This window comes from Tasmannia lanceolata, unplaced genomic scaffold (genome assembly GCF_043159265.1).
Source record: "Tasmannia lanceolata isolate RefF3 unplaced genomic scaffold, GAP_Taslan_0.1 ptg000013l, whole genome shotgun sequence".
In the NCBI taxonomy this organism is placed as follows: Eukaryota; Viridiplantae; Streptophyta; class Magnoliopsida; order Canellales; family Winteraceae; genus Tasmannia; species Tasmannia lanceolata.
Window position 1 is genome coordinate 3,994,162 of NW_027518690.1, and position 13,339 is coordinate 4,007,500.

General features: G+C 37.9%; 2 protein-coding genes and 1 pseudogene across 2 annotated transcripts in view; 1 reads left to right on the plus strand and 2 right to left on the minus strand.

The window, feature by feature from the left end:
* LOC143890606 (uncharacterized) overlaps nt 1-13,339 on the minus strand; it is a 32,881-nt gene that overhangs the window by 5,741 nt on the left and 13,801 nt on the right. The gene's annotated exons all lie outside the window — the stretch shown is intronic.
* On the minus strand, nt 139-247 carry LOC143891503 (U6 spliceosomal RNA; annotated as a pseudogene).
* The window catches only part of LOC143889548 (1,8-cineole synthase), a 2,710-nt gene continuing 1,240 nt past the window's right edge, over nt 11,870-13,339 (plus strand). Inside the window, exon 1 of the mRNA XM_077393796.1 lies at nt 11,870-12,702. Within this exon, the coding sequence (XP_077249911.1) occupies nt 11,916-12,702 (787 nt within the window). The 5' untranslated portion in view covers nt 11,870-11,915. The remainder of the gene's footprint in view (nt 12,703-13,339) is intronic.

The following is a 13,339-nucleotide window of genomic DNA, read 5'->3' on the forward strand; positions in this document are numbered from 1 at the left end:
TTGAATGCTCAACCCGGCTCGACCCGAAACCCATGAAACCTGAACCCCACCCAGGCTATTTTCGGATCGGGTCGATGAGGGTCGGGTAAAACCCGGCTCGAGTTGCAGCCCTACTCCTTATGAATATAGATTCTCTTATTAATTACTAATTACTTTTCGATGTGTGCATGTCATCCTTATGCAGGACCCGTGCTAATATTTTTTGTATTTCTCTAATTTTTTGAATGTATCCAGAGAGATTAAATACTTATAAATGTAAATTTTTCATAGCTATTGAATATCTTTCAAACATAATTTTCTTTGTAACTATTAATTACATTATAAATGTAAATTTCTTTTAAATCTAGCTCATTTTAGTTGGCCCCATCATAATTGGATAATTCTAGAACCTTGATCAACAAGGCGTCTTTAGGCATTCGTGAAGAGAAGCTTAATTGTTGACTTTCATCGGTATTGAGAACTTGGGTTGGGTTGGGTTTAGCTTTTGCTAAAAAATGAATTGGATTCAACCCAAACCCGGCCCAATTTTATGGTAAAAACTCAATCCGAATTCCCAAAAATTAACCTGAGTTGCACACGGCTCTGGGTTTGCCATCTCTATTTTTATCTCATAAAACCTGAATCATAAAAGCACATCGTTTTTGCAAGAATCGCTAAATCTAAATACAACTTTTTCCTGTTTAGATATGGTTTGATGTACTTAGATTCTCGAAAAATATCGGACAAATCCATACTATACACAATGAGAAAAGTTTTGTGTACCATGAGAAGCCCCCAAGTTATTTAAAACCTTATAAATTTAAATCTCCATACATCTATTAAATACTTTATAAGTGTAAAGCTATTTATTATAAATGCAAATTTCTCTGTAGTTATTAAATATCTTACATATCAAATAATATGATATTATAATATGGTTTAAAGGATTCATTTAGCCGACCCCAACTAGATTGGGACAAAGGCTTTGTTGAGTTAAGTTGAGTTGAGTATAATATGTCTTAAATATATGCATATAGTGCACTCAACAACAAAATCTCCTAAAATAAAAGAAACTTAGCTACGTAAAATGAAAAATAAAATTTTTTACTATCTTCTTGCCCAAATCCAAGGTCTTATCGCGCCATGCATTTCACATGTACATAATTTTTTACTGTCTTCTTGCCCAAATTTCTCTGTAGTTATTAAATATCCTTACGTATCAAATAATATCATATTATCATATGGTTTAAATATATGCATATAGTGCACTCAACAACAAAATCTCCTAAAATGAAGAAAACTTAGCTACGTAAAAAGGAAAATAAAAAAAGTTTTGACTATCTTCTTGCCCGAATTCAAGGTCTTATCGCGCAATGCATGCATTTCACATGTACATAATCAAATCCATAGTCTAACCATAATTGGATGATCCTAGAGCCTTCATCAATAAGGAGTCTTTAAGAGCACGCCATGCCATGTAGAATCTAAACCATTAATTTTTATTAGTGTTAATCTTACGGATCAGACATCCTAACAGGATCAATTAGGTCATCTCACGATAATCCCCCGAAACAATGGTCTCTATCATATCAGTATTTTGTGGGACCTAATTTTTATAATTGTGATTACAATTTGGGGAATGATAGACTGAATGGCGCCCTTGCAAAAAACCAGTTACAAGGGCGCCCCCATTGGTTCTTACAACAAAGTGCATTTATCAGGGCAGAGAAAAATATGTAAATGACATTGACCAATTTAAAATTTAATGAACAAAAAATGTGCTTTGTTGTTAAGGACCAATAGGAGTGCCTTGCAAGGGCGCCCTTCAACCTATCATTCCTCATACATTTTAACAATAATCGTTTGGGCAGTGAACTTATAAATTTAAGCTGACCAAGATCATATACATCATTTCATGAGGATCCTCTGAAATCAATGGAGGAAGAAAAAGGGGTGAATATATCAATTCCCTTACATCTTAACAATGATTGTTTGGATAGAGAAATTTAAGCTTTCGATTTTTATTATTTATAATTTAAGCCGACCCCAACTAGTTTGCGACAAAGGCTTAGTTGAGTTGATTATAATTTTATCTCATTAAAATTTTGTCACAAAAGCATATATTTTCATATTTCTTGGTATAGTGATGGCTACTTATGTCTCCACTATCAGATGTTGATGATGGCACTACTTGGTTTTTTTTTATATATACTTTTACGATTGGATGTTGTTAATTGCATCTTGAGTATGTGAAAAGTTAATTTTGAAAGTATAAAACAAAGTTGTGCCCACAGTAGGGTAGTGAGGAAATCAGTCCCCTATATTACAATCAAAGTGTAAAAAAAAAAAAAAAAAGAATTTACACTCCCTTTTTCCTCAGATACACCCACTCTTATTCCTTCTGACGTGTTTCATTTGCTTCATTACTGCTCACTCGGAATTGTAACAGCCGCTTGAAATAAAAGGGTATATCTAATAAAAGAGGAAGAGGGTGAGCCTTGGTGCAACAGTAAGGTTGCTCCATTGTGGCCTGGTGGTCACGGGGTGGTCACGGGTTGAGTCACGAAAACAACCTCTTGCAGGGGTAAGGCTGCATACATCTAGCCTTCCCCAAACCCCGCAATGGTAGGAGCCTCGTGCACGGGGCCGCCCTTTATCTAATAAAAGAGGAATGCTAAATTCACGGGTGGCTTGCAAAAAAGAACTAAAAGGGCACCCACATTGGCTACAATTCACCATTAAGGGTGTCAATTTTGGCTCGGGCTCGGAAGCTCACTCGAGCTCGGCTCGAATCCTTAACGAGCCGAGCCGAGCCGAGCCGAGCCGGCCAGCTCGTTAAGAATTTAATATATATATATATATATATATATATATATATATATAGACACACACACACACACACTAAAAGGGTTGTCTAGGGAGTGAAAGGGGGAGGCAAAATATGTCACTTCTTTTTTGGAACCCAATTTGTTACTTGGACCATCCCCGTAGTGTAAAAAGAGTAGTCAAATTACACTAGATAGGGCTGTCCAGGGAAGATGAGGGGTGTGAATTTAATATAACCCGAGCTCGATAAGGCTCGCGAGCTTGGCCGAGCCTGACCGAGCCGAGCCGAGCTTTTGAGCTTAACGAGCAGACCCAAGCCTGGCCAAGCTCGGCTCGGCTCGGCTCGTTTACACCCCTGTTCACCATCGTGCAGTTATGATGGCTGCAAGTCAGTTATGATGGCTGCAAGTCAAAGAGTATTAAATGCATATGATGGCTTGAAGCCAAAGAGTATTAAATGCACTTTGGTGACTTGTAGCCAATGGGTGCACCCTTTCAGTCCATTTTTACAAGGGCCCCCGTGAGCTTAGCAGTCCTCCTATTAAAAATAATAGGGGTTTTTGCAAAAGAAGTCTTCTACTTTGCTTTATTTGCAAAAATACGTCTTCCAGTTTGAAAATTTGCAAATAGAGGCATCACGTTTGAGTGAATTTTGCAAATCAGGTCATTACATCAATTTGTAACGAAAACACTATGTAGATTTTTTTCTCAAGCTTATTTTTTGTTCCTGGGATTATTTTGGGATGGGATGAAAAGGCAATCAGTACAAGAGTGGGATTAAAACAATTCACCACACAAGCAATCATTACAAGAGTGGGATTAAAAAAATTCTAGTGCTAAAAGGCAACCAAACATGGGATGAGACCAAAATTTAACTAAAACTTCTTAGGACAAAAATTTTACTAGCAACCAAACGGGGACTAACGAATTTACTCTCACATGTGCAATACACTCTCTTTTCTGTGTACGCATGACTCACATAGTTTTTCACTCTCTCGGTGTTACAGTTTGCAACTCGTTATCTCCACACACAGACATGTCTTGCACTACACCCAATTTATAAAATAAACATCACAATCCCAATAGGATTCAACCTATCCTAGATCTACCAGAACAGCCACATGATCTCACGTTTCAAATAACTCTTCTTTGACTATTCAATTCTAACAAAATTCTAACCAACTATGACTCTAACCAAAGAAAACCACAAAACCACCGATCCTAATCTAACGCAACCACTCAAATTAGAAACTAATCCTAACTCTCTAGAATTACCGATTTCTAGTTCAACTAGGACAATCACATATGGGCATGCACAGCCACACCGCGTCGCATCCGCACACATCCGCACCGCGCCATGTCGGTCCCGTCCGGCACTTGTGTAGACAAGTCGGCGATGACTCTCAACAAGGAGGCCATTGGTCTCTTTAGATACTGCCAAAAGAAGTACGTACTTGAAAATAAGATTATTTTTAGTTAATCTTATTTGAAAATTATTATAACCATTAGTTTCATATAAGATTATATGCATATAAAATTAGGGAAATGTTATCAGCACTACTGTGTTTTGATGAGGGCACTCCTCACTTTATTAAAAGTACGGTATGGCCCGCCATAGGATGATCCAAACCGTCCATTAGATGGGCCAAAGCCTAAATAAGTTGTGCCCTAAAAATCATTTCCATAGGTTGATCATAACCCTCCGATCTGATTGTTAGAGTGTTGATCCTAACCCTCTATAGATCGAGGGTTAGGATCAACATATGAAAATAATTTTTGGGGCACAACCTATTTAGGCTGTTGCCCATCTAATGGACGGTTTGGATCATCCTATGGTGCGGGCCATACCGTACTTTTAATAAAGTGAGAGTGCCCTCATCAAAATACAGTAGTGCTGATAACATTTCCCTAAAATTAATATATGCAAATAATTTCTAAAGGTATCCAAAGATATGAGAAATATAATAATAAAATAACATATGTAACGAGAGTAATTCTCAACCTTCCACTTTCATGGAAAAGCGAAGATGCGAAAATATTAGTTATAATAAAACCACGCATGGTAGACGGTAGGTAATAACATAAACATATGGAAAAAGGGTAATTCTCATTAGTCACAACCAGAGTACCATGTAACAATAAACGGGATTAATATAACTTTAGGGACTTTTGTTTTCATTTTTTGTTAGGTAAGCTAGGATTTGAAAAGACCCTTGTCTTTATTAATGATAATCATATGTGATTCTCCTAATTACTAATTACTAATTACTTTTCGATGTGTGCGTGTCATCCTTATGCTAATATTTTTTGTATTTCTCTAATTTTTTGAATGTATTCAGAGAGATTAAATACTTATAAATGTAAATTTTTCATAGCTATTGAATATCTTACAAACATAATTTTCTTTGTAACTATTAATTACATTATAAATGTAAATTTCTTTTAAATCTACCTCATTTTTAGCTGGCCCCATCATAATTGGATGATTCTAGGCATCTTTAGGCATTCGCCAAGAGAAGCTAAATTGTAGACTTTCATTGGTATTGACATTATAGATGGGGCTTTCATGTGCAATGGGGCTAACTTGGGTCGGGTTGGGTTTAGCTTTTGCTAAAAAATGAATCGGATTCAACCCAAACCCGACCCAATTTTATGGTAAAAGCTCAATCCGAATTCCCAAAAATTAACCTGAGTTGCACACGGCTCTCGATTTGCCATCTCTATTTTTATCTCATAAAAACTTAATCATAAAAGCACATCATTTTTGCATGAATCACTAAATTTATATACAACTTTTTTCTGTTAAGATATATGGTTTCATGTACTTCGATTCTCGAAAAATATCGGACAAATCCATACTATACACAGTGAGAAAAGGTTTGTGTACCATTAGAAGCCCACATGTTATTTAAAACCTTATATACTTAAATTTATGTACGTCTATTAAATTCTTTATAAGTGTAAAGTTGCTGAGAGAACATTTCCTACACACTTGTGTATATAAGTTACCTACACACTACCTTAAAATACAGTGGGGGGCCACATTGTTTGGGTGATCCAAACCATTCATTTGAATGGTCCTCACATAGATAGGGTGTCCACAAAAAATAGATCCATAGGATCATCCTAACCATTCAAACTATGGAGGCAAAAAATGGACTAATTTGTGAAGGTTTATACACATCCATTTTACCTCCACAAATCATAGGGTTGGGATGATCCTATGGATCTGATTTTTTGTGGACACCCTATCTATGTGAGGACCATTCACATGAATGGTTTGGATCACCCAAACAATGTGGGCCCCCACTGTATTTTAAGGTAGTGTGTAGGTAACTTACCTACACAAGTATGTAGGAAATGTTCTCTCAAAGTTGCTACTAAATATTGGGACTGATTATTTCCCCCCTCTGATGGATAAAATCCCCCTTTAAAGTTATTCATTAAGTTTTAAAGGCAAAGAAAACCTTACAATGAGTGAATTTATCCTCAAGCAGTGAACCATTCTCACAGAAACCGTTAAGAGAGAGAGAGAGGGGGGGGGGGGAAGGACAATATTTTATAAATGTAAGTTCCTCTGTAGTTGTTATATATGCCTTATAAATGCAAATTTCTCAGTAGTTATTAAATATCCTTACAAATCAAATAATATCATATGATAATGAGAAAACATTTCCTACACACTTATGTAGGTAAGTTACCTACACACTACCTTAAAATACAGTGGGGGCCCACATTGTTTGGGTGATCCAAACCATTCATTTGAATGGTCCTCACATAGATAGGGTGTCCACAAAAAATCAGATCCATAGGATCATCCCAACCATTCAAACTATGGAGGCAAAAAATGGAATAATTTGTGAAGGTTTATACACGTCCATTTTTTCTCCGCAAATCGTAGGGTTGGGATGATCCTAAGGATCTGATTTTTTTTGGACACCCTATCTCTGTGAGGACCATTCAAATGAATGGTTTGGATCACCCAAACAATGTGGGCCCCCAGTGTATTTTAAGCTAGTGTGTAGGTAACTTACCTACACAAGTGTGTAGGAAATGTTTTCTCTATTATAATATGGTTTAAATATACGCATATATATAGTGCACTCAACAACAAAATCTCCTAAAATGAAGAAAACTTAGCTACGTAAAAAGGAAAAAAATAAATAAATAAATTTGGCCATCTTCTTACCCAAATTCAAGGTCTTACCGCGCAATGCATGCATTTCACATGTACATAATCAAATCCATAGTCTAACCATAATTGGATGATCCTAGAACCTTCATCAATAAGGAGTCTTCAAGAGCACGCCATGCCATGTAGAATCTAAACCATTAATCTTTGTTAGTGTTGATCTAACGGATGAGACATCCTAACAGGATCATATCTCAAGAGAATCCCCCGAAATCAATGGTCTCTATCATATCTGTATTTTGTGGGACCCAAAAAACCAGTTATAATGGCTGAGAAAAATATGTAAATGACGTTGACCAATTCAAAATTTAATGAACAATAAATGTACTTTGTTGTTAAGGACCAATAGAAGTGCCCTTGTATCTGGTTTTTTGTGAGGGCGCCCTTCAATCTATCATTCCTCAGACATTTTAACAATAATCGTTTGGGTAGTGAACTTATAAATTTAAGCTGACCAAGATCATATGCATCATTTCACGAAGATCCTCTGAAATCAATGGTCTCCATCATATCGGGGTTACGTGGGACCCTGGAAGAGAAAGGGGTGAATATATCATTTCCTTTAGATCTAAATAGTGATTGTTTGGATACTGAACTTATAAATTTAAGCTCTCGATTTTTATCTTTTATAATTTTATCTCATTAAAAAAAAAGATGTCTACCAGCCTGAAAATTTGCAAATAGAGGCATCACGTTTGACTGAATTTTGCAATTCAAGTCATGTCATCAATTTATAACCAAGACACCATTTATTTTTTAGAAAAGTACGGAATCTAGTTAATTTCGAAAAAAAAATTACGGATTTTGGGTACCTTTTAAAAGAAGCATCAAACACGGGTGATTTTTCAAAATCGGATGGAAAAAAGACCCTGATACCCTTCTGACATTAACAAAAATCTCTTTTTTCATTACTGCCCATTAAATTGGCGCGCTTTACAAGGCTTCTTTTGGTTCGTCTAAATGTGTATTTGAATCGACAGAACCTTGGGTTCATTTCTATCTTGGAGGTCGGAAATAACTAGAGATGGATGAATGCTTGACACATGTTGAGAGACTTTTTAGAACGCTAGCGCCTCGATTCAAAACTGGTTTGGTTTGGATTTGAAATCTTTCTTTGAACTCAGAGTCCATTGGGTTCGTTTAAATCTTGATTGTCGTCAATATGCATAGACGGTCGAATCCACGACACGTAGACATCAATATGGGAATGACGGCGTCTTCTAATAATACCACCTCTCTATATGAGATTCCACCGGATACACTCTATTTCCACTTACACCATATTTCCGCCGGCGTACCCCTTGATATTCTGGGTGGTATTCTCTAGAATCCGGCGGCGTACTCGATACGTTTGGAACACATGTTTGAACCTAGAAAATCCGACAGCGTACTCGATATTCCGACGGCGTACTCTAGAATCCAGTGGTGTACTTGATATTCCGGCAGCGTACTCAAGAATCCGACGGCGTTCTAAGCCAAAAGAGATGTGGGAAATAATAAAATGTTCAATAACGCCGCCGTTCTAAGCCAAAAGAGACGTACATGATTTGACTTGAAAAGTGAGCAACTTTAATATTTTTTTATGATATTTTCACTCCAGCTGCATTGATTTACTCATCATCCTCTTTTAAAGATAACGATTGACGTTCTCATCCATCAGGAAGGGCAACATATGAGGACTCTCATCATGTCAGAAGGGTATCAGGGTCTTTTTCTCACCCCATTTTGAAGAATCGCTTGTTTGATGCTTGTTTTAAAAGGGACCCTAAATCCGTAATTATTTTTTAAAAATACACACATTCTGTACTTTTCTCCCTGTTTTTTGTACTCATTGAAAGAGACCAAAATATCCTTATACATGAGAAGGCAAAATATTACCCGGTAAAAAAACCAAAGTACTCGTGACAGAGTTGATGATAAGTTTCGAATCAAAAGGTGTGGGAATATCATTTCTAAATAGCTTTCTTACGCGTGGATGTGAAAAAATGGGCCCACCCAATCAAACACATGAAGTGTACAATATTGGGCCCCACCATACACATGGGCTCGGGTGGAGATTGTACGGGACTTACCTAACAAGCAATCTCCTTGTTTCCTTCTATTTTACGGTAGCTTACCTGTAAAAAAACAGGTAAAACACTATGAAAACTAAATTCGGCTCCGAAAATAAAAACGGAAAGTAAAGTTTTCAAATAAATGCAAGCAAGTTCGGCGCCAACCGGCGGCTGGAGCCAATCCAAAATATTCATTAGATTTTGAATCAATTTTTCAGTGTACGGTGTACCATCTTTTGCCGAAAAGACGCCTTGATCCCCTGCAGAATGACAGGGTTTTGTTTGTGTTTGTGTTGGGCTTCTAGAGGTTGCTAGGTATGGAGGTCATTTCGTTTGAACGAAGACAATTCAACTCCTCTATCTTCTTTTCTTTCACACAGCAGTTATACATTCTAACGGGGGTATTGTGGTCATTTCCTTGAAGGCTAGTTTTGTCATTTTCCTCGGTGCAATTTCAACACGAATCTTATTCAATAAGCTGGGATGAAAAGAAGAGAGTTTTTTCCATTTTTTTTAAAAATCACATGAGAATTACACGTCACATTTTTTGAACAAGTGCACCCATTCAACTCATATAATTTCAACCCCCACCTTATGCTTTTAACAAAGGCACCCATTGAATCATATAATTTCAATCCTACCCCCTCCTTTATGCTTTTAACAAAGGCACCCATTAAAGCCCTATAATTTCGATCTTACCCCCCTCCTTTATGGTTTTTTAATTAAAAAACTATAGGGTGATCTTGACCATCCGATTTAAGATAAGAGGAATTATGGAAACATCTATAGATTGGAGGGCTAGGATCGGCCTATGGAAATGATTAATGGGGCACAACCTATTTATGTTGTGTTCCATCACATGGACGGTTTAGATAACATATGACGTGGTCCGTACAGTTCTTTGTCGGCCCGCATCCCACGGGTTTTTTACTAGTTCAATATAAGCCCCTGTCTGTTGTCATATTAGAAAGAGAACACGCTCTCCGTCATTTGCCATTTCTAAGTGGCTATTGTTGGATCAAATATCAAGGGCCGTAAATTGGAAACATTGTGTCCAGCAATATTAGTAAGGAAAGCATTTTGAAAAGCTTATTAGGGCAGTGATAATTCGACCCCCAAATATCTTAAATCGACCCCTATGTGTCTTTCTCTCTCTCTCTCTCTAGCTAGAGAGAGAAAGACACATAGGGGGACGATTTAAGATAGGGAAATGATATTTACGCCCCTTTTATCACCAGGGACACCCATTTGCCAGTGTACTTTGCAATCAAAGCCTCTCCATTTTTCTGACATAAAGTACATGAGCCCCCTTTTTGCCATTGATACACTCACTCTGGGTGTCCCTGGTGATGAAAAGGGGCGTAAATATCACTTCCCTTTAAGATATTTGGGGGTTGATTTAACCAGAGAGAAAGACACATAGGGGTCGATTTAAGATATTTGGGGCTTGATTTATCACTCCCCGCTTATTATTGGCAACAACAACATTGGCAAGCTAGCCAATATTGGAAGGTCATCGCGCAACATTAGCATGCTCGCCAATATTGGAAACAGTAATATTGAAAAGCCGTTATGTGTGTATTATGTATTTAGAAATTTTATTTTTCATTTTTTTTCTTTCCTTGTAGATCCCAGAATTTAGGGATTTAATTGATTCTTGTAATGTGTATATATGTACAGGCTTTATGAGTGCCAATATCATCTCTCCTATTATTGCAAAAAGGGGTTTTGCTAAAGATGTCTTCTAGTTTGACAATTTACAAATAGAATCACCGCCTTCGAGTGAATTTTGCAAATAAGTTCATGCCATTAATTTGTGATCAAAATGCCCATGATAGATTTTTCTGACTCATAAAAGACCAAAATGTCATTAATTGTGAAAAGATGAAAATTACCATGTAAAAAGTCCAAAATACTTGTGGAGCTTAGTTATATGTTTTGACTAGGGTGGGTCCCACCAACTCCTTTCAAACCCATGCATCGGGTGGGGCCCACAATTTTACACAGCTACGTTTGGTTGCCCAATTTTTTTTATTCTTGGGACTTTTGTGGAATTTCTGCAGGAAACCCACGTTTGGTTGGTGGGCCCAAAATAGTCCCAGGAACCAAAATAACCCCGCAGGAAGGAAAAAAAAACTCTCAAGAACCAAAATAATCTCAGAAACCAAAAATAAGCTTGTAGAAGATTTTTTTTTTTTTCTCTTCTCAACAGTTCAAGCAACTAAACAATTCTTTCCCACCATAGTCCGGTCAACCAAACATAGGATTTTTATTTTACCGGGATACTTCCAGGGTTTTTTCCCACCAATCTCCCAGGAAGTTTTTGTTCCACAAAAATCCCAAGAACCAAAAAAATTCCGGCAACCAAAACGTTTTTCTTTCCCTTTAAAACTTGGGGGGATTTTATTCGTTAGAGGGGGGAAATATCATTTCGCATTTTCTTTTGATAGGATGGGCCCATTTATTTACACCCATGCATAAGAATTCTAGTATATATAGAAATGATATTCCCACACCTTTGATTCAAAATTTTCCATCGAGTTCCATGGGTATCTGGTCTTTTAGTCCTTTTCAAGGAGTCAAAAACATCTAGCTTTGGTATTTTGGCTGATGGCAACAATGGCATGGCATCACCCTATTTGCAAATTCTCAAAGTACAAGACCCCTTTTGCAAATAAAGCAAAGTAGAAGACTTCTTTTCCAATAAAAACTCTAAAAAAGGACGGCTTAAAGACCATACACCGTATATTCCCTTCAAATTCCCAACCATTGGTTCGTTTACACGTACACCCACACCTTAAATACCATAACAAATTCACAAAGGCCTCAAAAACAAGAAAGAAAGAAAGAAGAAAAAACCCAACATGGAGAAACCAAAAAACCAGTCCCCCATGCTATTTTCTTATGCTCCTATAGCCTCCCTTCTTTTCTCTAAGCTCCCCCTCCTGACCCACCTCGTACCGGCCGATAAATCATCCCCCTTAAACTTATCGGACCTTTACTTAAACTTATCGGACCGTTACAAGCTTCTCCAACTCCTCCGAGCTGCGATAGCCCTCGCCCTCTTTTGTCTACATCTACTCGTCTCTACCTTCCTCTCTATAGTCTTAACTCGGCCTGACTCGGTTGAATTTGATGAGAATCGGCCGAGTCAAGAGATTGGAATCGGCCGAGCTCTGACTCAGTTGCTCTCACTCGTTGCCGATGTTCCTGTCAGTTCTCGGAAGTATCAGCTTCTAAGGGGTTTAGCAGAGAATCTAATGGATGATAACGTCCGAGAGGGGAACGGTGAGGTTAATCGGACGGCTCTCGGTTTGGCTTTTTCGAAGACGATTTATAGGCTTGAAGTTGCTGAGTCGGAACGGGGGACTGAGTCACATGAACTCGGTGGGTTTGGAGAGCGAGTGATTGCACGAGTTTATAACCGAGCTGTACGGTATGCACGTGACTCGGTCGGCTCGAAGGAGGGAAGCCGGCTAAGTTGTGAGTCGGCTGAGAAGTTAGCCGCCGAGTTGCTTTGGCTCTCGCGGAAGTTAGCTGATTGCGGTGGGGTGGATGAAGCCGTTTTAAGGTGGGGCTCGTCTTCGAATTTTGCTCGGCTTGCTCTTTCTGCAGAGCCGCGGCTTCAAGAGTGGCTCGTTAGGGTTTCAGGTGAGCTTCTGATTGATATATGTATGTGTATGCGACCTACTAGAAAGACGCATCCGTGTCACGGACGTCACTGACTATTTTCTTTCATATTATGCTGCACTGGGTTTTTATATGGTGTTTCAAAAGGTACAGTGGAGCCCACTTCGTAGGATGATCAAACCATTCATTATTAAGGCTGCGCTGAAAATATGCTGTTCCCAGTTAGATCGGAGGGTCAGGATCATCATATGGAGATGATATATGGGGCATAGCCTAATGAACGGTTTGGATCATCCTATGAAGTATGTGCCCTTACAGCACTTTTTGAGAAATAAGGGATGGAGACTTCAAGCGAAGCCATATTAAATCTCGTGCCACACATGACACATATAATACAACAACACATTGATTACTATCATCAAATAAACCTAGATTTTATATGATGTGTGCGCGTGAAGTCCAATGTTTTTTTTTTTTTTTTTTTTTCAACTTTTTATAGTGTAGATCGGAGGGTTAGAATCATCCTCTGGAGATGACTTACAGCATACAGGCTATTTACATTGTAGCCCATCAAATGAACGGTTTGGATCATTCTAAGAAGTGATCCCACTCTACAAAGAATTAGACTTCATGAGCACGTCTATATAAATATAGAAAT